The 24154-nt window shown below is 33.2% G+C and overlaps 2 protein-coding genes across 2 annotated transcripts; one reads left to right on the top strand and one right to left on the bottom strand.

Annotated features, from left to right (window-relative positions):
• Positions 1-4302: 4302 nt before the first annotated feature.
• On the top strand, positions 4303-8880 carry LOC543870 (SNF1-related protein kinase). Its single transcript, NM_001247396.3, has 11 exons — positions 4303-4454; positions 4843-5043; positions 5228-5412; positions 5550-5732; positions 5824-5955; positions 6057-6242; positions 6702-6791; positions 7041-7124; positions 7840-7962; positions 8036-8266; positions 8489-8880. The coding sequence occupies exons 2-11, from the start codon at positions 4860-4862 to the stop codon at positions 8603-8605; spliced, it is 1515 nt and encodes a 504-aa protein (NP_001234325.1). The 5' UTR covers positions 4303-4454; positions 4843-4859; the 3' UTR covers positions 8606-8880.
• Positions 8881-9136: 256 nt separating this feature from the next.
• On the bottom strand, positions 9137-22298 carry LOC101262003 (probable receptor-like protein kinase At5g61350). Its single transcript, XM_069296024.1, has 20 exons — positions 22119-22298; positions 21921-22004; positions 21623-21727; positions 20070-20152; positions 19823-19907; positions 19659-19745; positions 19189-19250; positions 18859-19040; positions 18679-18739; positions 18148-18325; positions 16937-16975; positions 16785-16846; positions 16633-16669; positions 16149-16198; positions 15516-15585; positions 15071-15143; positions 14551-14627; positions 14396-14464; positions 13595-13637; positions 9137-12002 (listed from the first exon to the last, which is right to left on the bottom strand). Exons 2-20 carry the CDS (start codon positions 21987-21989, stop codon positions 9418-9420), a joined length of 4017 nt encoding a protein of 1338 aa, XP_069152125.1. The 5' UTR covers positions 21990-22004; positions 22119-22298; the 3' UTR covers positions 9137-9417.
• Positions 22299-24154: the final 1856 nt, after the last annotated feature.

A 24154-nucleotide genomic window follows, 5' to 3' on the forward strand; every position in this document is an offset into this window, starting at 1 on the left:
TCAACTCAATTAATTAATTCTTTTGTAAAACTAATTTAACCTTTATATTATTTTCAGGATGGTGATATTCTAACTTATAGACCAACTTATTTAAATATTTCTTGTCTACTGCATGCAGCCATGCATCGCATTTTTACCTATTTATTTTAATTTCTTTAAGTAGAGTTTGATAATCGAGTTATTTAAAATGTACGATGATTTTATTTTTGTGTATATGCATTTTGAATTATTTATATAAAAGTAAAAATTGAATATATACGACTTCTAAACTTTATTTTTATTAATTTATTAATTATTGAAAAGAAAGGTCTAAAAATATTTTAATTATTGTCAAAATTATTGTAGCGGTATTAAATATTCTGGAGGACTTTTTACTTTTACACTATTTAATAATATATTTTAAAGGTATATATGTGTCACGTGGACAGTTACTATTTATAATTATGCAATATTTATGATGTCCACGTAGACATATATATTCATTTAAAATACACTATTAAATAGTGCATGGGGTAAAAGGTCTTTTTCATAGTTTAATATCGTTATACAAATTACGACCATAATTCAGATATATTTCTTAACTTTTTTCCTTAATTATTCTAACAAACAAATTAAGCTTAAGTGGTTATTTTTTGAGTAAGTACGGGATTAGACTAATTAATGGAGGTTAATTAATAACTGATGGGAGACACATGGAGTGATGCAATGATCAAGTTTGTGTTTATACGAAAAGGTTAGCAAGAAAAATACTTAGCCACTCAAACTTGAAGAAAGAAAAAAATAAACTAACAATTGTACTTCCTCTACTTTAATTTTGTGTGATATATTTTTATTGCGTAAGAGTTAATTCAATTGATTTTAAAGCTAAATTGAATTATATCAACTCAATGTTTTAGAATTAATATTTAGATATTAAAAGTTACAAAAGAAAATCCTATCAATTATGATTTTCTCTTATGTCTACCTTTTAAATTCTTTGTCCAAATTTACATATGTAGCCCGAATCTTAAATTGTAAAAAAAAAAGTGTCAAATAAATAAAGACGAAGGAAATATTTGAATTCGAAAAAAGTATCAAAAAAAATACAAGGCTCAAAAATATCTATGTATCTATTAGCTTAAAACAGACCTATTTTTAGCTCAAAAATACCCCACAAATAACACTTTAAATCTAATGAGTTTTTTTCAATTAAAAAAAGTCATGTGGCTTATTATGATTTATATTATTCAATTTAAGCAGGTTTGAATTTGAAAGGGGGTGTTAGTTCGGGATATTCTTTTAAGCCCAAAAAAAAATTTAAAATATTTTTAGATCAATAAATACATATAACATATTTATACTATATTAAAATTAATTTTTAACGATAATTAACTAATAATAATTATAGATTTATTATAATTAAATATATTTTAATAACAATTACTCTTTAGATATGTCTCTACAGTCTTTAGTGACATTGAATCTAATGACAATACTTAACTAATATCGATAAAAAATTTAACACTCTTTATTAATATATATATATATATATATATATATATATATATATATATATTTATTTTATTATTAAAAATTATTTTTATTATAGTGATACAAATCATTTCTCATACACTAAATATATTTGTGGTTTTTTATTCGATTTGAATATGAAGTCTACTTGATGTTTTTGAATATGATAAAAAGTAGCAAAATGTCAAAATATTCCAATGATAGTTCATAATACTATACTCTTTGCTTCTTTAATTTAATTTAAAAATAAGTTGGGTGGATTATCGGGGGTTATACATTAAATGATTTCACAATTCGAAAGCATCTTATTAGTGTAATTAATATGATCATTATCTGTTTGAGATAAGATAAAATTTAAGAAATTCAATTATTATATGTTCATGGTCCATTTTACAATTTACACCCCCCTTAAAAAAATTATTGGTTTAAGTATTTATTTTATTAAAAATTGATAATACCCGAAAATATAAGTTTGATTACAAGTATTATAATTATTTTTAAAATGATTACATAACCATAAAGGTAAAATAGAAAGAAAAATTAATTGTATTTTTATTTATTAAAATTGACAAGTAAAATAAATAAATTATATATGTAAAAGGAACAAAGATATACAGTGACTTTTTATATCATAACAAGGTAGACTGTGTAGGTGTAATTAAGTATTCCACCTTATTTTATCTAATAAAAATAAAAAAATATGTAGGCCGCCAATTATTTGATTGATCAATAAAAAAATTTAGGATTTGGATTATGAGCACATTATATTAATTTTTAGATGGACATTAATAGAAAGTTATATTGTCTGTATTAAGAGAATAAGACAGGTTAGCATCGTCCTTTTTTTGTCATTTCAATAATGTTTATGCCACATAATTTGGATTGTGAAAACTGTGTGCATTTTAATATGAATGAACAATCTTGGTTGTGATATCCAAACAGCAACTTATAAAAGGACGTCCCATCCTCTATGATTGCTTGAAATTAGTTGAAGCGGATACATCATAGACTCTGTTCTTTGGGTGAATATTTTATGGTAATATGTTCATTGTCTGATAATTCGTAAATTGTACTAGACAATTTTCATTTAACGATCTCATGAATAAATTGCAATTGGAGGCTGGCTTCGATTTCAGGTATAATCCACCTCTTAACCACTCAATCATGTCTTAACAGGCTTACTCAAATAGATATGATATCTTAAAGGTTATTATTTTAATATAATAATTATTAATCGAATGATTATGAGAAAAATCTAACTTATCGTAATTTCTTTTCCATCTCTCTTCTCCATCATTCTTCATCTCATCCTTCCTCCTTCTCCATCTCTTTTAATGTTATACTAAAAATATAGTTTTTAAAAATTGTTTATTTATAGTTGAAATTGGATATATGTAATCTTTTCTTAAATTTATATCTTCAATTCTTAACGATTTGGATAGTTTGACAGGTGAAAGTTAAGTTGAAGAATATTATTGTTGAACTTTGAAAAACTTGTTAAAATGAAAAGTTAATCTATTAATTTTTAAAGGTTGAGATAGAATTTTAACTATCGAAAATGATTGATTCATTAGAATTGATTTTTTGTTAATTTTGAAGCGAAACGTGCTGGTGAAATTCCTACCAAACAAAAGTCATGATGATTACGATTTTGGAGCTTACTCTGATGATTTATCCAGATAGTTATCAAAATTCTAGTAATCCTAGTCATATGTTAGAATATATAATAAGACAAGTCAACCACCAATTTAAAAAACGTCAAAATTTATCGCCAATATTCATTCTTATGATCCTTTACTTTACTATTTTTTATATCTTATATAAAAATGATGACAATTTTATGACAAGGCATGTAATCTTAATGATTATCAAGATTTGTCTACCAAAATTTTGGCTGAGTCTCTTATTTGCGTAAACCTTCCTAGTCGTTACAGACTACAACTAAGACTTGGGCCCATCCAAAGAGTTGGATCTGGGCCGTATATACTTCAGTTGTTATATGAGTCTCTCTCCTTTTAGAAGTAGAAGGCCATGTCATTTATCTTTTTCGTGGGCTCTCAAAAACTAAACTTACGTCTTTGCGATTTTTATTATTAGATATAATTTATGAGTTATGAAGTTCTTAAGGCGTAATGTTCTGAAACTAAACTTATGTATTATGTTTCTCTTTCATGCCATAATTCTATAAGACATAACTTGTGACTTATGGATTTGTTTGTAGTTTTTTCGTTCTTTTAAGTGTTATGGAACAAAAATTAAAGACCTTTGCAAATTATGAACATACACCTTGTTTGGATGGTTGTTACCCGTCGTATTGTATTGTATTTGTATTTGTATTGTTTAAATATAATATTTATTTTGATTGTAGCTTAAATTTTACAAAATCGTATCGTTTAAATTCATTGTTAGTTAATGATGAAAAAACCCATTTTACAAAACCGCCAATTCGGTGTGATCGCGTCGCTGCCTTAATATTTTTTCCTCATTTTATTTTTATTTATTATTTAATAATTATATTTCATATTTTATCGTTCTACCCCGTAACCTACTTTAGCCTGTAGATTTATTATTCAAATCATAAACATGTGACATTATGTCAGGAAGAAGAACAGTATATTCATTAAATACATTATGAAACAACACGTGGTCTAAACGTATTAGATGAATTAGGCCCAAAACAATGAGATGTAGAACAACCTTTGTAATGGGCCTGAGTAATGAATTGGGCTAAATTTTGTCGTTATCGATAAATAGTGGAAGAGATGTAATGTACAAGTTTGTCCATATCCCGATGCCGTAGTGCTGAGTCAGATTCTATGCCGAAGAACTACAAAGCTCCCAATCACTTTCTATAAAATTCTCCGCCTTCTTTTTCTCCTTCTCTTTCCCGAGATTAATCCGCTCATGTGTGCCTCTTAACAAATTCAGTTCATAACTTTCTACAGGTACTTCAATTTCTGCTACTTTTTTCTGTGTTAAAAAACTTGCAAAATTCCTATTTTTTTTGTGAATAGTTGAGCAAAATCGTGTTTTGAATTAGCTATTACAGTTTTTGAGTTGAAACTTTGATCTGGTTTTCAATAGTTTTGTTTGATCATTGATTGCGGAATCTTCAATTTGATAGCTCGTATAGCAGCGAAGTTTCTGGGATCGGATTAAGATTCTGTTTTCATTTGATGCTCAAATTGACCTAATTTTTGTAATTTGAGGATTAAAGTTGTGAACTTTAGTTAATCATCTGTGTGACTAGAGAATGGATTTATCGTGTGGTTTAAGATGAATTAGCTAAGGTATGTCAACTGTTTTGACTAAATTGCTAGAGGTGTGAATCAGGTGTTCTATATTAGCAAATGAGTTCCAGAGGTGGTGGAATTGCTGAATCTCCTTATTTAAGGAACTACAGGGTTGGAAAAACTCTTGGACATGGATCCTTTGGTAAAGTTAAAATTGCTGAGCATTTGCTCACTGGGCATAAAGTGGCGATCAAAATCCTTAATCGGCGGAAAATGAAGACTCCAGACATGGAAGAAAAACGTATGAATCTCATACCTGGGTATCATTAAGTTAACAACAAAATTCTGTTTTTTTTTTCTCTTTCCGCCTTGATATATTTTTGTGAAGTTTAAAACAAGTTCATTTGAAGCACATCTTGGTTTGTTCCTTTGAGAATTTAGATGGTTATCCATGGAACATCTAAATATACTTTATCTCTGTGCAGTGAGGAGAGAAATAAAAATATGTAGATTATTTGTGCATCCACATGTCATACGACTCTATGAAGTGATAGAGACGCCAACAGATATATATGTTGTAATGGAGTATGTCAAGTCTGGGGAGCTCTTTGATTATATTGTAGAAAAAGGAAGGTTACAGGAAGATGAAGCTCGGAAATTTTTTCAGCAGGTAGAGTTAAATTTATTCTCTTGGTCTTTTGATAGTGCAAATGACAGTCTGAACTGTGATTTTAGGTCTTACGAGATTAAAGCAGTTTTTTCTTTGTCGCTCAAATTGTTATTGCTTGGTTGTTTCACTGGGGACAGATTATTGCTGGTGTGGAGTACTGCCATAGGAATATGGTGGTTCATCGGGACCTTAAGCCTGAGAATCTGCTTTTGGATGCAAGACGCAATGTAAAGATAGCAGATTTTGGCTTGGGAAACATTATGCGAGATGGCCATTTTCTGAAGACTAGTTGTGGAAGTCCAAATTATGCAGCTCCTGAGGTGGAAAACCATAGAGTTTGTAATCATTAAGATGACCATATCTCTTTTTGAGCTGGATTCCTGAAGGTCAATCGACAACATTTATTTGCAGGTTGTATCTGGGAAACTATATGCTGGTCCTGAGGTAGATGTTTGGAGTTGTGGCGTAATCTTATATGCTCTTCTTTGTGGTACACTTCCTTTCGATGATGAGAACATTCCCAACCTTTTCAAGAAAATAAAGGTACATCCATTGATCTATTATTCTGTCTGGTTTCCCTGGATTCTCCAATTTTTTATAGTTTGATGTAGTGGTGTTTACATGGTTGACCATGTGTCATTCAGAGTGGAGTCTACACCCTTCCAAGTCACCTGTCACCTTTAGCTAGGGATTTGATACCAAGGATGCTGATTGTTGATCCTATGAAGCGCATATCGGTAGCTGATATTCGTCAACACCAGTGGTTCAAAATTCATCTTCCTCGGTATTTGGCAGTTCCTCCACCTGATGCTAGGCAACATCTTAAAAAGGTAACTGTAACATTATTATGCTAATAACAAAGGTATCTTGTATGATGCTGAAAGTGTTCCTATTGGCTAAACCCCTTTCTGTTCACTGCTACCTTTAAATCCTACAAGATATGCTGCTTTATATCTGGAAACTCAAACTGGGAACCAGCTCTTGTGGTTTCTCCATTTGTTACTCTTGTATTAATTCAAGTTTACATAAAAATCATGAAGTCCACTTCCAAAGAACATCAAAATACTGTTATCTCTTTTCAATCTTCACTTCCTCTTACAAGATCAGGGAATTCTTCTGTTTCTTGCTGCCATTGCGGAGGATCTCATTTGTCTGGAGATGTCAAAAAGTTGTCATATATATCCCATATATATTGTTCCTCGTGTATATGACTGTCTATTTGTTAAATAATGTGGCATGCAATTCTTTCTATTTACTCATTCTTGCTGTAACTATAAGCTGTGCTGCAGCTTGATGAGGAAATTCTCCAGCAAGTAACTAGGATGGGGCTTGATAGGGACCAGTTGCTTGATTCTTTACAAAAGAGAATACAAGATGATGTACGTTGCTTCTTACAACACTAGCGGCACTCTGTTTCTTGTTGTAACTACTTTTCTTTTCTTTTGGGTTTTCTCTATTGTATATGGCTAATAATATGGTACTGAAAAAGGGAAAGAATCTAGCAATTGTAGATATATTTGTGTTTTACATTTCTACATTAGAAATTGATTGCAAAGGGATGAGGTGTGGTAATTGGTAGACCTTTTAATTACTTCAGTTTGCTTTATACCTTTATGTGTCTGTTTCAGGCTACTGTTGCATACTATCTGCTGTACGATAACCGTTCCATGGCTTCCAGTGGGTATCTAGGAGCTGAGTTTCAGGAATCTGTGGTATGCCCTCTCTTATTTTTACTTCATTCATTTCTTCTCAATGCATAAACTTTTGGGGTTACATTTACTACCATTCTGTCAAAAAAGAATATGTTAACTGCAGACCGTTCATTCTGTTCTGGGATTGTCAAGAGTCGGATAGGAAAATTATAATTTGTGAAATCCCATCACAATGAAGATACTACTCCTACATATATGCTGCTCTTCGTTTTGCAAAAATAAGAAAGAAGAGATGCTACTATGATCTGTAGTTCACCAACTTTATTCTACTTATTTTCCTTGTAATTTCTATATTATCTCTGAACTTCTTACTGATAGTATCAGAATCTATACATAGTCTTGTTAACTCAGAAGTGGGAATTTTTGTATTTGGTGTTTGGAGTGGTAGCAGTTTCCCTGATATTTGCTTTGATTGAATCTGTCGTCTTTCTATAATATGAAGGTGAAAATCTGCAAAGCATGTCAAGAGTCATTGTTTTCTATACATGAGTAAATTCAAGATACACTACTATGGTTCCCATTGCCGCTCTTACTACAACTTTGAAACACTGGTGGTTGGGTTCAGGCATTAAACAATATTACTTTTGTAACTTCTGTACCCTTCCCTTAGTTTTAGAGTTATGCTTCTTCAAATGTCAGATAATGTTTACTATAGCCTCTAGTGTTCCACACTGAATAGATGGTCCTTGTTATTTACATTCACGTGTTTCTTCAGGATGGTTATTCCTCTGGATTGTTTCCAAATCTTGACCTACAGCTGTCTAGTGGGAACGGAGTTTCTGAAGAGAGTTTGAGACGCCCATTTCGCAAAGAGAAAACGTGGCTAGTTGGACTTCAGGTTAGTTTTTTTGCAGTATATGTATCAAAAATATTGTGTGAATTTCCTCATTTCACGTTGATTACTTTTTCAGTCTCCAGCAAATCCAAAGGAGATCATGAATCAGGTTCTTGGGACCCTGCTAGAACTAAATGTTCGATGGAAAAAAATTGGGCACTATAATATGAAGTGTTTATGGTGTCATGATCTTCATCTTCATAGTATGGCCAGCAATCATATGAATGATGATGATCATTTTATTAGTAATGCAACTGCCATAAGTACACATTTACAGCCACTACCTACTGTGAAGTTTGAAATGCAGGTACAGTTATCTTTTTTCCCATCATCTTTTCTTTCAACATAGTGGTTGTTTGCTAACTGTGGCATGATTTTGGACAACAATTCTAGCTTCTGGTACTCAAATTCATCGGTTGTTTGACTTGCGCTAAAAAAAAAATCCAGTTAAATACAGAATACCGTTGATTCTACTAGTAGGAGCCCATTCAAATCTTGCTAATATGGATTTGGTTAAATAATGTTGCAGCTGTACAAAACTGAGGATGAGAAATATCTGCTTGATCTCCAAAGAATTAGTGGTCCGCAGTTCCTCTTCCTGGATTTCTGTGCTGGTTTCATTAGGCAGCTAGAGGGGCCACAATGATTGGAAAGAAAGAAGGATATATGGAGTAATTGTGTATTTTGTTGACAAATGTGAAACTTTGTTGTACATATCAATGTTAATAGGTTTATAATGTTCCTTACCTATACTTTAAATTTGTGTTCATGTTTCTATAGTTCAGGCTTTTGCCAGATGTGATATTCTCTCTCAGTATAAGAGACCGCAGCTCTCTTATTCCTACTAATTTTAGAGATTTTGACATTCAGTTGTTATAGTGTTTCCTTTCAATTAGAATCGTTTGATAAGATATACTTTTAACCCATAATACACCTATGTTCCTTTTTAGTCTGTTTCAAAAGTTGTCTTGTGAAACGTATCACAACTTGTCCTATTTCCATTTACATTTTTCTGAGTAGAAGCTAATGTACTCATCGTGGTGACACCCCCAACAAGAAAACTCGTATTTCTTGACAAATGTGAATTCATAACATATATTTAGCAAGCTATTTATCCTGTGCTCAATCAAATGGCAATGGCTGCGGATTTCGCTTGTCATTAAAAAGAAAACATATATTTCGCCATTTTACAAGTTTATTGGCTTTTCCAAATGGTATAAGAGAGCATAATTACATTTTGAAAAATTAACAGATAAATCAGTAAAATACAACTACAAGGGGAAAGTTAATTATATCCTTGGATACAGACAAAGTTCTGGCATGTCTCCAGTTATATGAACTAAACAGGAAATGATAACCCAATATTGCTTGAAAAAGTAGAGTAAAAAACATGAAAACAGAAAAAATCAAAAAACAAAAAGGCTGATCATCTTTGGTTTTAGTTACTTATTTCAGTTATTATCTTCCTTGAAAACCTTCTAAGAACATAGGAGAACCAACAACCACTCCAGAATCATCATTAATGTCAATGAGCTGAGCTTCTTTATGGCCTTTCGAATTCGTTCCAGGCTGTTCTGAAGAACTTGGCTTGGAATTTTCATTCTCATTCTCATTCTTCACTGGAACACTACTCGGTGTTGCACTTTCAAGCTGCAAGGCATATTCTAAGTTCCACAAAACATCTCCCATTGTAGGCCTATCAACCCCATATTCTGCCAAGCATTTCTCTGCAGCTTCCACGTATTTCCTTAACGCCTCAGGGCTGATGGTTCCTGCAAGATGAGGGTCTATGATCTTCTCCAGAGAGCCCTTTTTGTGTTGCTGCATTGCCCATTCTGCTAAATTCACTTGTTCTCTTGGCAACGCAGGATCAAGTGCAGGCCTTGCACATAGTACCTCAAAAAGGACTACCCCAAACGAGTACACATCAGATTTTTCTGTTAGTTGTTGTCTTCTGAAGTACTCTGGATCAAGGTAACCAAAACTACCCTTCACTGCTGTGCTAACATGTGTTTGCTCCAGTGAAGGACCGGTTTTTGACAAGCCAAAATCAGCCATCTTTGCCACAAAGTCCTCATCAAGGAGGATGTTTGTAGTTTTTATATCGCGATGTATTATTCCCTGAGTTGAACCAGTGTGAAGGTAGTGCAGTCCTCGAGCAGCTCCTATGCAGATTTCAAGCCTTTGTTTCCATGTCAGAGTTGGCAAACTGGAACCATAAATATGGTCACGCAAAGGACCATTAGACATGTACTCATAGACTAGAATCATTTCTGATTGTTCATCACAATAACCAATGAGTGAAACAAGATGTCGATGCCTAAGCTTGGATAGCAACTCAATTTCTGTCAGGAATTCGTTGATGCCCTGTGAGGATGATGGATTTCCTCGCTTTATAGCTAGTTTTGTTCCATCTTCCGATACACCAAGATACACTTTTCCAAAGCCTCCAACACCAATGACTGCTTTTTCATCAAAGTTTTTTGTTGTTTTCTTGATTTCATTGAAAGTAAAGACACGGCCAAAGTTGAGGCCAGAGGATATGATTGTTGAACAACTAGTCTTGCTCTTGCTTGACATGAAGCTGCAGTAACTAGCATTGAGAGGAAGCCATGAAGAGAATGTCTTCTGCTTCTCCCAACCCTTTGTTGGCTTCCTTCGCCAACGAACAATGCCCATCAAAAGCAATACTAATGCTGTAATCCCCATTGCCAATCCAAAAGCTGCAGCAATTCTCATTCCGCGTGATCTTGGCATTACACCATGCCGTCCACCAGAGGAGAACAGCCCATCCAAGCTTCCCGCCATGTTGCTCATCTTCATGACCTCCAATCCATTGAGGATGGCATTTGGGAGGATAGACTGGACGTTTGACGCGGGTCCCACCTGCACAATGATGGAGCCATTGGTGATGGCTGTGGCATTGAGCACAAAGTCTTTGTAATAAGGGGTGGCCAACTCTGAAGTCAGTGTTGAAAGGTCAAGACTAGAGACCCCCATCACCTCATTAACATAGACATTGAAGTACAACTCATTTAGGCCTTTGCTCACAATATCACAGAAATGCATCCTGATAAAGTAGGAAAAGCTCGAATCAACGTCCATCTCCCACGTTAGCTTGAAATTCGAGTTGGGAATGCCAGAATCTGCCATCATATCAGCCGTGGCATAAACTGAACTCGGGGCAATCAAAGGTGTCGCCCCTCCATCTGGATATACTATTGTCGTTAGAGGAACTGACACATTCTGAGCCCCTTCAGGAAATGCCATGTACTTGTTATCAGGCAACCATGTCCTCCACAATGTATCATTTTTAGGTGTGACAATTGGCCCTCCAACATTTAAGCGATAACTTACTTCAAACGCAAACTGAGACAGACCATTAAAATCACCAACAGGGGAAACTGCAGCAGCTGAATCAGGAATGAGATCATCTGGTGCTGAGACAAACTCAATGGCATTGATAAAAGCAAAAGATCTCTTCAAAGGTGAAAATTTGAGGGTAAATTGAGATGAAGTAATATTAAGAAGGTATTCTTTGAACACAACTTTACTAGCATCTTTCACTGAGAAATCATGAAGTAAAACAATATTATCACAAGTAACAGTAAACATAGCACTCGCTAGATTATAATTCGGATGTTGAATAGGATAAAAGTACAAACGCACCCAATGTCTGCCTGGTTTGAAAACAAGAAACCTATACATAGACTCACTTTCAAATATTCTTGCTGTATGATATAACAAAGAGGCAGAGGAAAAAGAAGTGACCTTTTCTGATAAAGACTTAACAGAAGCTAAAATAGTCTCATCAGTAGACAAGTAAGAAGCAGATTGGGAATCAGACTTAAAAGTCCTCCCATCATCAAGCAAAGTAGTGTCAGGAGATCCACAATTGATCAGATAGTTATCAGCCGGCGTAAACGTTCCTTTTGCAGCTACATTTGCACAAACTAGTACAAGAAAAGCAAAAATGACAAGAGGGTGTTTTCTTCCTCTCATCTTTTTGTTGTATGAGAGAAAAAAAAATGTTAGAGAATGTTAGAAAACTAAAATTGTTGAACAGACATAAGTGAAAGACAATTGTTGAATTAGAGTATAGCACGTCTATGTTTGTAAGTAGTAAACAAGAATATTTTGAACATTTGTTGTTAACATGTTCATGACTTAGGACAGAACGTGCCTTGTTGTAATTCTGTAAGACTTAAAAAGACTTTTTCAGTGATTCTGTTAATTATCCATAAACTGATTCTTAAGACAACAATAATTAAGGAAGGATGTGATTAACTACCAATAAACACAAAAGTCCAAAGCGCGTATCCAGCTGGGAATAGAATGGTTGACCTTTGAAGGGAAATGGCTATCATTTCATCATTATACAGAAGAATCAGTTAATCATCCTTTGTTTATGCAATTTGTAGGACCAAATACCGGATTTTTAGGTATGTTAATGTCTCTCTGTTTGTACTAACCGACTAACCATAAATAACATGTTATATAACAAGTTAAATTACATTGACAGTGGACTTTTTTCACATAGTGTATATACTTCAATGCCAGTTAAGTTTAGTCAAATGTTAGAAACTGATTTTCTGGGACTTTCATGGTTATAAAACTATAGTGACGGTGAAAAAAGTAAGAGCTTTAAAATGTAAATTCTTCTTTACACGCTAAAATTTGCAGCTGTAATAAACATAAAAATAAGTCCACTAGCCAATATTCAATGAACTAAATTTACAATCTTCGTTGTACTCCACTGAATAACCGTCAACATAATGGATAATTTCCCAGAACTCAACTCAAAATCCTTCCTTTATTACGCTAGAAATCATAAAATTACAAAGAAAAATAGACAATAGAACAGTAAAACGTATTTTTGATGATTTCTGAAGTAGCTTCCAAATGAGCAAAACTCATAATACAGTAGTAAAACATCCATGTTGATAATAGTCAATTTTCTATAGGTAGAAAGACGGTGTCAAATCTTAAAACCCGTATAAGGACAGTAGGTTATGGAGCAGTAACCGTTGCACTGGAGCAAGAAAACACTACATATGCCCAGGGGCTTCTGTCATGCTTTCCAGTTGGTTTGCTGAGCTGGTTCAACAACAACATACCCATGGTGTGGGGTCTGGAGGAGGTGATGTATCACGATCTTACCCCTACCTTATAAAGGTAGAGAGATTTTTTTTCTCGACTCAAGTAAAGCATAATCAGAGATAAACAAGGTAATGAATTTGGTGAAGTAAGCAAACCTGTAATTGCAATACAAACAAAAAGGTCCATTCTACTGTGGCTACAAAATTCGTCCTTTTGGTTTTTACTTATATGTATTGCGGGGTAGACCCAACCCACTGTTTACAACAAATGAATAATCTAGTTTAAATAACAGTGCAGGCTTTTACGATAAATCTCTATGAAGGAGGAAAATTGAGTTGAGGATCCACCAGTACTAGAAATGTGGATTCAAAAAAAAATTGAAATCAAAATGAGCTTTACAGAAAAACCAATGGTATTACAAACAATGGAACTAATTACAGGTTTACCATAAAATTATATCAGCTGGCAGCCTTCTTCTGCTTTCATGTAAAAGGAACTAATTACATGTTCAATAAATATCATTGCAGCCGGCAACCTTGTTCTTCTTGTTTCATGTATAGCAGACCTCTCCTTATCCTCTGTGGAATAAATTAAGCACAATCAACAGATAATATAAGCGACTGATCAAGGAAGAATCAGAGAAAAGAGGAGAAAATCTGCTTGTAACAGTTCCTTGAGTTGTTTTAGGGATATTAGTGCAACAGATAATATAAGCGACTAATCACGAAAGAATCAGAGAGAAAAAAGAGAAAATATGCTTGTAACAGTTCCTTGAATTGTTTTAAGGGATATTAGTGCAACAGATAATATAAGCGACTAATCAAGAAAGAAACAGAGAAAAAAGGAGAACGTCTTTGTAACAGTTCCTTGAGTTGTTTTATGGATAATAGTGCCTAGGAAACATGACTTTTGACAGACGGATCTGGGATTTCAATACGATGGGTTCGACTAATAATATTATCAAGCACCAAACTCATTGTACTTCTATAATTATGGGTTTAGATCTAATATTTGTTGAAATTTTTGGTGGGTTTTTCCCATTAAAATCTATACTGTGTCGAAAATACTGGGTTTGGATGAACTCAGCGCCGAAGCACTAGAACCACCCCGTCTTTTGACTATATCTACATGTACATCTCTAATCCTTCTTGACCAATGTTAGAATAAGGCAATTTACCAATGTTAGGATAAGCCAATTTGTTTAAGTTGCTCAACCGCATTTTAGCCTAGTGCCATGACATGCTACACTAACATCCGTCTTGTAGCAAAACCTTGTTCTCTAAGAAAAGCGCTCGTGAAAAAAGAGAGTTTAAATAAAGCATTGAAGAAAAAATACCTCAGGTGTATCTCTTATTTGAAGCAGGTCTAACTTCTCTGTTGGTCTACGAGCGGTCAGAGTGTTAAGCTGCATTTATTTAGGCACCAAAATATTAAAAAACTAATTCATGTTTACTAATTGTTTTTAACTTGAACATGGATTAGAGTGTATACCCAAAAACTTAAGCGCTCAGGATCCTGTGGTGATGGCATCAATCCTTCAGCTTTGAAGAGTTCTGCACTTCTACGATCTGTACATAAAATCTAGGTTATGATATTTGTACTGAATGAAAATTAAGCAAAAAGAATAATTAGGCTGTACTATAGCACACAAAGCAGAAACATTAAGCTCAGCTCTCTGCCTAAAGTCTTTCAACATAGTTTGATAGAGACGACAAGTTTTTCGGGTCATGATTACCAGTTGGATTGATTGATAAAGCAATCTTTTAATGCAGAAGGATTCATAGATAACACACCAATATGAAGTGTTGTAGCATGTAAATCGCATACCAAAAATCTAAACACCTATATATGCAAGTGGTACATCTACTTTCAAAACCTATAGATGGAAGTGTTGTAGCTATGTATTGAAGGATAAAAAAAACATCAGTTCTCATCCTTCAAATGGACCTACTATAATCATTTGCCACAAAAAAAAACGAATAAGGAAAAATCTTATTATTAATGACTTTACCTCCTGCTACTTGTTGTGCGTTCCTCAACCATTGTTGAGCGAATGCCGCCGCCTTATTTGCCATCTCCAGTAACTATCAGCAATTGACAAATTACAGTTCAATATTTATAAAGCTAGGTATGAAAGCATTAAGCACTTGACGATGAACTAATATACAAGTACTACATATACACAAATAGCACACAGTATACAAGTACACGCAAATGCGCACACTAGTATATATCAGTAAACCTTTGAGAAAGGAAAAAGATCTTTCGATCATAATTCAAAAGAATCCCAAGAAAAACAGTTTGCCCCAAAAATCCTCGAACAGAGCCACAAGGTTCAAGAAACAAGAATTTTTCTTTTAGCAGTTAAATAAGAAAAAATTAATATAGCACAAAAACAAGGCTCATACATAAAATGGATTGATAAATATCTCTCAGAGGATTGCTATACAACTTACTTCATGCCTCTCTCTTGTTCCTTCAGCAGGGCATATATCATGTATCCATTCAACCTCAGCAACACGATACCTTCATAATAATGGCCAAGGGGGGAAAATAATAATAAGCACGCTTAGAGAAGCATAAAATAGCAGAATAAGAGAAATGTATAGCATAGGTGATGTGCTTAATAATTTGGGATAGCATATTGAATCCAATCTCCTGACTTAACGCAAAGCAACCAACAGACCAACAGAGACTTCTAACAGCCCCTCCCTTTGAAGAATTTCAGATCTTTGGCCTCTTTTACAAGAAAATTTACTTTTGAGAAAGAAATTAAAAAGAATAACATTTTCTTAAATCTGTTTTTGTATGAAAGGAAAAGGAAAGTTCGAAACAGAAAGAAACCAATTCCTTTCCTACACTTTTCCAGGTCTTATTACAAAGAAATTTTTCTTCTTGTGAGCTTTTTGAACTGCTTTCCTACAAAACTTTTGCTTGTATAATGAACAGAAAAGGTCAAAAGTTACTTTTCTGTATTTTCATTTGGCAACTAATAGTACATGAAGCAATGTTTCTGTGCCCTTCTTACCTCTTCCAAAACTTAATTACCAATTTTCATCTCAAAATAAGGAGATAGATATTGAACTAACCCATCTTGATCCCAATGTCGTATGATGCGACATCTACGTCGACTTTCAACCTGCATAAGTTTGTGTTAAATCAGATACAAGTTAAAAGAACTTTGAAGATTTTTTTCTAGGAAAGAGATTCAGCAGGAACTTGTCTTTATTATGGTGGGACATTTAGACATGACAGCACATCTGGTGGAAATAATAGTCTGTTGAATTCGTCCTCAAAAAAAAAAAAAAAAACAACGTTCCATCTAGCAAAGATATGAATTCTAAATTTGCTGAAGAGAGAAATAGTTAAAGTGTTCAAGAAGAACATTTTCATTTTAAACAGTCAGGTGCACCAAGGATATTATACATGGATGCAATATTATACATGCTAGTGTATGGTGAAGAACCTTGACTATTTTACATTTAGAAGTTATCATATAGCAGTTTGGACACTTGTGTTAATGAACTCATAAATAGTAAATAAGCACCATGCTAACAGGAAGCTAATATTCACCTCCAAAAAGAAACGCCCATCTGGAAGTGGCTCACACCTACACAAAGAGATGAAGGTATTCAATTTCTATAAACAAGAATAAAATGATGGAATCTATAGAAGAATAAACATAAAAGATATCCCAAAAATCTTCACAGGTCGCGAACACATACTCTATAATCTCCACTTCACAAGCATAATCAGCAACCGAACCTGTCGTAGAATCATGAACAGCCTGCACAATTAACAGTGAAGCCTCAGCCAAAAGTGAAGACAGCAAAACGAAGTGTAATAACTGGGGGGAGGGGATCAAAGGAAAACCCACCATTCCCATTCGGCGATTTCCTTCCATTATCCTTCTGATCTGTTTCAACAACAAAATTTGTAAACATTTGCAAGAAAAGTATGCATGTGAGATCTATGAAATTCCATCTTAACTGTGCATGATTGAAGGCTTGTCTGCAATCTAGGGATAAGCAGAGAAAATTAAAATATGAGAGAGAAAAAGGAGGGACAAGTATTATAATGCTTTTCATTTATTTAGTTCTGGACAGTCGGAAAGAAGTATATACTTTCCAAATTCCTATTCTATGCCCGGGGAATAATTGCAAAAAGCTCTCTATTTTATGTTGTTTCCCTATATTTATAAAATCAACCAAGAAGAAAAAGATTCTCAATACTTTATTCCCTCTCTTTTGCTTCTAAATATATAGTTCATTAGTTAAATCTAACAATAGTTGAGGCCTGCTCACTAGTTAGTCAGACAGATTACTTGCAGGAGCCATCTTTCAGTGATTCTCTAGGTGTCTTCACAGAATTGCACAAATTAGCAAAAGAGAATCACAATTGCCAGATATTGTCCTCCTCAATCAGGTATACATTATTGTATCATGTCTTTGAAAAACTTAGACAAAAAATAAACAATATCTAGAAAATCCCATTAACGATTCCGCCACTTTCTGCGCACACTTACATAATGTCCAGATCTGAGAGAAGACTTACAAATTATCTTAGAAATCGTCTGAAGTATAGAGATAAGTGTGACATTAAGAGAATCCCTAATTTCAAAGGATGTCTAACAAATCAATTGAGTAGTGGAACTGACACGTGTTTAAATTTTTGCAGACTGGATATATTGGATTTGTAAAGTAGATGCCGGTTTTACTTGGGTCTGAAGTGCAGTCGTTGTTGTTGTTGCTGTTGCTTTTTCTTTTTATTTTTTAGACTTAACTAAAAGAGGATGTTTGTAGTTCTTTTAATTATGGTCCCAATACTTCTACTATTGGTGATAAGCATCAATCATCTAAACATTTTTTACCTCATAATTTCTGTGTCAAAGTAGCACAAAAGTTTTATTGAAACCTTTTCTTATATCTGGTAAACTAATGATAGGGACCATAGGTAATAGTATTCTATAAAAATCATGATCATCAAGATATAGAAATAGAAAAATGGTCCATCTAGGTCCACACCGAAAAAGGTAAAAACTGCATTCTCCACTAATAGTCAAGAGAATAATAGTTAGGTAGCACTCACCATAAGTCTGTAACGCGGTTCAAAAATGTTGAGTGCAAGCTTCTCGCATGGTAGAATAACGTCCATGACGAAAAGGGGCAGCAAGTCAACACCGAGGTTTATCAAACTGTCATTCTCAGCCTTCCTTTCAGCATATTCCTCAGGAAAAGTTTTTTCTATTATGTTTTTCAACGTTACACTGAAAACGCGCAAATAAGAATGACGTGTATTAGCCACACAATAAATATATAGATAATGAAATCTTAGCCACATGGGACAAAATGAGTTCAACTAAATCATTAATAATAGTGAAGAGTCATCAAGGTATGTAAAGGTACAGACGCAATATGCTTTCTATTCCTTTTGCAGGAAGAATTGTGGTCTAGAAAATCAATCTATTTACACAGCATTACGGAGAGGAAGCAATAAAGCATGTGACTGGATGCTACCAGGAATCTTTATTATCCTAAAAAGAAAAGAAAAATAGAGAAACCAGTCTCAGCAGTAAGTGTAAAACAAGTACAATGGGATGATGAACCATAAGCAACTTACCTGATTGCACACGTTCTGGGACTAATGAAAAGAACTGTTCGGCACAATGGACATCTGTTATCTACAAAATGTTCATCAAAGGGTAAGGAACAAGAGTAAGAAGAATAGAAGATGATTATAATTCAATATGTAAAAAAAAAGTTGGGATAATCAGATAGGGCATGCGAGTCTAAAACTTACATCGGTCCATCGACTGGAAAAGGCATGCACGGCAAAAAGAATGTCCACAGGGAGTTGTTATAGGTTCATATAATAACTTTAAGCACAGGGTGCAGTCAAATTCATCACTGCGCTGTGGTCTCCCGTGGGTTCTCCTTCCAAGTGTAGTTTTGATCGATTTCTCCAAATTTAGAAGGGGATTGCTACATTGCAAAAGAAACAACAATTAAAAATCACCACATAATCAGACTTTACCACAATGCTTCTGGAAAAAACATTATGCTTCTTTTGAAAAGCTACTAACATGAGAAAGCATGCCATAGTTATGCTTATCACCATAATTTGCTTTACCTTTGAGGATTTATTTGAAGTCCTGAACGGATTATCTCTTGGGCGAGCTCATATTTTTCTAACTGCCAATTAAAGAATATGAGATGAGTGTCCAAGAAGATTATCAAGCCATGAAATGTTTAAGAAGAGATTGGAAGTATAGCAATCTCCTTCACTATATTGAAAAAGTTACAAACTGACACAACAAGCAGAATAAATAAACAAATAAGGATTTGATGAGATAACATAAGACCATTGAGTGAATTAGACAGTTGAAGTATCTGCTACTATCAAAATAGAACAATGTATACGAGGGGGTCCCAACACCCAAGGAAAAATCCAATTTAGTTATTTAACCCATCCTCAAAGTATTAACGAATTTAGAAAACAACAAAAAGGAAAATAGAAAACAAGGCTATTTTCCAAAACCGACACATGTTTCACCATGTGGTTTCCAAAGCTAATGATGCATGATACATTAATTTCCTTACCAAAATGAGTGAGTTTGCCTTCAGAATATATGAGGTAACTGAATTGTTCTGCAGATGCATCACCTTCTCGGCATCCTTTAGTGCAAGCTGATATTGAAGTAAAACAGTTTAAATTTTCTGCAAAACTCTCTATTGACATAGACAATAGAAAAAAGCAGACATACCCCAGCATATGTTGTTGGATCCAACCCACTCAATGGCCTGTATTCTGAATCTGATGCAGATCTACTTTTCAGAAATTGGCTATACCTGGAAGTTCATTCATAAAAAATTAAGTCAGCTATTTGTAAAATGGTGAGCAGTCAAATAGAAAACATGAAGTAAAGATGGCAAGGTAAACAGAGATGAATCAAAATCGCAGTAAAGCAGTCAATATGCATCAGAAATACCAGGCATATAAATAAACTTTACCTGAGGTATGAAGCGCATCTGTTGCTAAGAATAATAGGATCATCCGGCTTAATGTTGCTAGCTCTTGTGTAACGATTGATTGCCTAACCAAGAAAACAGACATTGAGAAAACAAGAAGATAAATGCAAACATACAAGATCCTGTATGAGATCAAATATATTACACAGTGCAAGTTCAAATCATCCTTGCTGAAGAAGCTAGTTATCGAGTTAACTGACAACATTAAGGAAAAATTTGACCACTAGATTGGGCACTGGTATGCTTGTCAAAACAACATCTAGAACATCACTCTAAACCAGAGCCCCTCAAGCGTCTTCAATTACTATGTCATGTAGTTATAGCTGGATGTTGGACCACATGCACTTGATTTTACATCTCAAAATTTTCTCCAAATCTATTTTATTGAACTGCCCAGGAAACATCACCTCTTACGAAACGAGTGTAGAACAATAGACCTAGTCCATTCTTCATCAACCATGAGAAACAGAGAGCTCAAACGTTTTGGTTTTAAATTTTGTGCATCTTTCTGATTTTTAGCGTCAAATCTTTGCTTGCTCAGGAAGTAAATATTTCAAGTTATATGATACGGTAGGTTATCGTACCTCTTAAAAAATACGAGAAACAATGAGAGAACCAAGGGTTTATTATGGTATGGAGAAAATATTTTCCACGATCTATCATTTCCAGTATCTAGTTACCAATAGATGTGTCCCGTAAATTATGGGTGGAGGTCATTTTCCTTTCCTAATAGAACGGATACATACTCTATTTCTCACTTGCTTAGAAGAACACATAAATGTTTTAAGCGAGTGATCTTTTAAGAACATGTAAACATTTATTTTCAATTTTTAATACTTATCACCAATATTACTGTCTCAAACCCTATCCTCTGCCTTTTAGGATTACCACATGCCACCTACTTATACCAAGACAACCGCTAGAAAATGATCCATAAGACGATTACCCACATTTTTCATGATAAACATTTCCCTCACTTAGAAACCCGCCCGAGTGGAGGTATGAAAAGAAGGAAACTTCCCTGACTAACTTGCATAATCACAGGCTAATGTTTATTTGGCATAAAGAACTATGTATCACTATCACTCACAATAAAGAAGATAGAAACTAGATTCATGACAACAGTACCAACATTGGAAAGAAACTGAAAGATGAATATAGTGGTTTTATATATATAAGTGATCAATTTCATTTAAGGTTACCCCAGGAAACAAAACATAGTCATGTTTATGGGATTCGCCAATTGAAGTCTTTGACACTGAATCAAATTAATAGATCCACCTCCTCTTCACTCCACTCCACTTTACTCCAGACAAACAGACCATTCCCCCCTTTTATTTTCCAATTATATGGATATCTAACACGAACAAAAATCTTTGAGGAAAAACGACCAAGTCAAAGGTAATTAAATTGCAAGACGCTTCCTTTTCAGTTCTAAATCTTCAGTTCTCAGAATTCTTGAATAATCACCACTACCCCAAGAATAACTTAACCAAGTATCAAAGCTACAACATAAAGAAAATTGGGTTTATTACCTCGTCCCATCTGTTCTCACGATATGCTTTGTTACCCATCTCCATAGTCTCACATAGATGACTGTACCTGTCCCACGATATAGATGGCGTCTCTCCTGAATTCGCCTGCATTCCATCAGGAAAAAAAAATTATTCAGAATCTAAAAAACCCCATTTTGAAAAAAAAAAAAAACAAAAAACACCCCAATTACCCCATTAATGAAGACAGCCCAAGAACAGAATCTAAGAGACCCCCATTAAAGAAAACATCCCAAGAACAGTGGAGTTGTAATTAAAACTGAAAAAAAAAAAAACAAACCCATGGAAAATCTTGAACATCATCAATTCCTTCAAGATTAAACCCAGACGAAGAAGCCTCGCCGGACATTGCAAGAACACAGAGCTATGTAAAAAAATAGTATATAGCAATAGAAGAAGATTAGCGATGTCGTTTAAAAGCAAAAAGAAGACTAGGAGTTAAAGTATCGTGTTCTTCCAAGAATCCTTCATTACATACATGGACTGTATTCGTCTACGTGGTCCTTCTCTCTCTGTGTACTCTGCACTGTACTGCAGATCCCCTCTCTCTCTCTAGAAAGTGTAAAACTTTTTCAATCCATAACTTTGGAATTATTGCGAGAGCTTTCGTTCTCAAGAATAAATGCCCTTAAATTTTCACTTTAGGATAAAAGGATTCACTTATAAAAGTCTTCCTGACATGTTTATAGCCCACAATTGCACCACACGCTGAAGTGCAAAAAAAAATTATTCGCGGCTCTAGGTGGCATTGTAATTGTCACTAATTAGTACTCGATTAAAATGTAAATATTAGTAATATTTTTTATTTATTATTATTTATAACAGTATTTTATGTTAAATTTGTCATATGTATTAAAAGTAAATTATGCGTGTAATATATATGAATTATAATTGTTTTTTAGATTTATTATGTTTGTTTGGTAAAAAATTTTGACACATTGTATTATAAGTTAATTAAAATGTGTGATAAATGAATTATTTATCATTATAATTTGTATTATATATGAATAAAAAATTGTTCTTTGTAATATGAATTAAACTTGCGTTATAAATAAAATTAAAAGTGATCAAGCGAAAAAAAAATATTATTACTATAAATGATGAATATTTTGTTATTATAGTATATTTATGTAAGTTTTCTTTTGTTATTTACTTTATGATTTATTAGCTCATTAATTATTTTTGAAAAGAAGAATTAGCTTACTAACCTATGTTTATCTCTATGTAAGTAGTATCTACGTAATTAATTATAACGACATTCTATATAATTAAATTTGTGGTAATTTGTTCATATTTATAATAGATATTATGATAGTTTACGGATAGTTTCTAGTTATTTTATTTGAATATTTCCTTTTTAGCTATAATGACCCTAAATCAACCAGATTTGAAAGTACATTTTTAGTTACAAACGCATGACCAAAATAACTAATAAAAAAAAGAAAGGTATAGTACATATATTAGATTCTAAATTTAGCTTTAAATTTTAATTTTGATTTTCGACTTTCATAATGTACTACAGACACTTTAATTATCCAATTTTTAAATAAATAAACACATGAGTCCTACATGACCACAAAACACGTAGGACACCATATGTAGAATAAAAAATGACATGTAGGATGACATGTAGAGTATGTGTCTATTTGTTCAACTTTATAGAAGTTTAAGTGTTTATTTGTGCACATTCAAAATTGAAAAGCATAAATATAATTTGAACCAAGTCAAAGAGCACATTTATGTATTATGACAAAAAGAAATTAAGAATATTTATGTTTAGGCTGTTCACGGGCAAATTTGAATTAATTATTAGTTATGAAATCAAAATCAAATCGACTTAATCAATTTTAAAATTATCAAAACCTAATCAAATCAAACATCATATAAATATTTAATTATTCAAAACGTGAAAAAAAATGACATCAGTCATTTGCTTTCTAATTTTTCTCTTGAAAGCATCAAAGGCCAACTGTATTAAATATTTTTAAATTAAAAAAAAAGTATGAACCTGAAAGGTGTTGTTTTTGAATTAAAACAAAATACAAGTAAATTGTTTATTACTGTCTAGTACTGAAAAAAGGTTAAGGGGGAGGAGGAGTTAATGCAAATTTGTCATGTTATTCGTGTTACGTTTCTAAAGTAAGTTAAAATAAATAAAATATTATTTTTAAAAAAATAACTATATAATATATAACTCTTAATTTATAATTACTGTTTCTCAAGTAAAAACTCAAAGTATGAGTTGGATCCTCCAAAGGAACACAAACAACAAATACTTCAAAGCAAATTATTTTGTACTACAGACATGAGACATGTATTGATGTATATAAGCAAAAAGAAAAGAAAAAATAATAATTATATATGTATTAGTAATATATAATTTTGATATTAGTATATTAAAATTAGTTTATCTTATATTATGCATAAAATTGTACATAGGTATATACTTACATAAGTTTATATGTTTTAGTTATGTAATTTATGAATGGTCCAAATGCTATATTAATTTTATAC

The sequence above is a fragment of the Solanum lycopersicum genome, chromosome 3, assembly GCF_036512215.1.
Source record: "Solanum lycopersicum chromosome 3, SLM_r2.1".
Taxonomy (NCBI): Eukaryota; Viridiplantae; Streptophyta; class Magnoliopsida; order Solanales; family Solanaceae; genus Solanum; species Solanum lycopersicum.

Bases quoted from the DNA above. Each gene is read 5' to 3' on its own strand.
- LOC543870 (NM_001247396.3), top strand. From the start codon at position 4,860: ATGAGTTCCAGAGGTGGTGGAATTGCTGAATCTCCTTATTTAAGGAAC. The intron at 6,243-6,701 runs GTAACTGTAACA...GCTGTGCTGCAG, and splicing joins CTAGGCAACATCTTAAAAAG to CTTGATGAGGAAATTCTCCA. The intron at 7,963-8,035 runs GTTAGTTTTTTT...TTACTTTTTCAG, and splicing joins CGTGGCTAGTTGGACTTCAG to TCTCCAGCAAATCCAAAGGA.
- LOC101262003 (XM_069296024.1), bottom strand. From the start codon at position 21,989: ATGTCCGGCGAGGCTTCTTCGTCTGGGTTTAATCTTGAAGGAATTGAT. The intron at 18,326-18,678 runs GTAAGTTGCTTA...GCGCGTTTTCAG, and splicing joins CCCAGAACGTGTGCAATCAG to TGTAACGTTGAAAAACATAA. The intron at 14,628-15,070 runs GTAAAGTCATTA...TTTTATGTACAG, and splicing joins CGCACAACAAGTAGCAGGAG to ATCGTAGAAGTGCAGAACTC.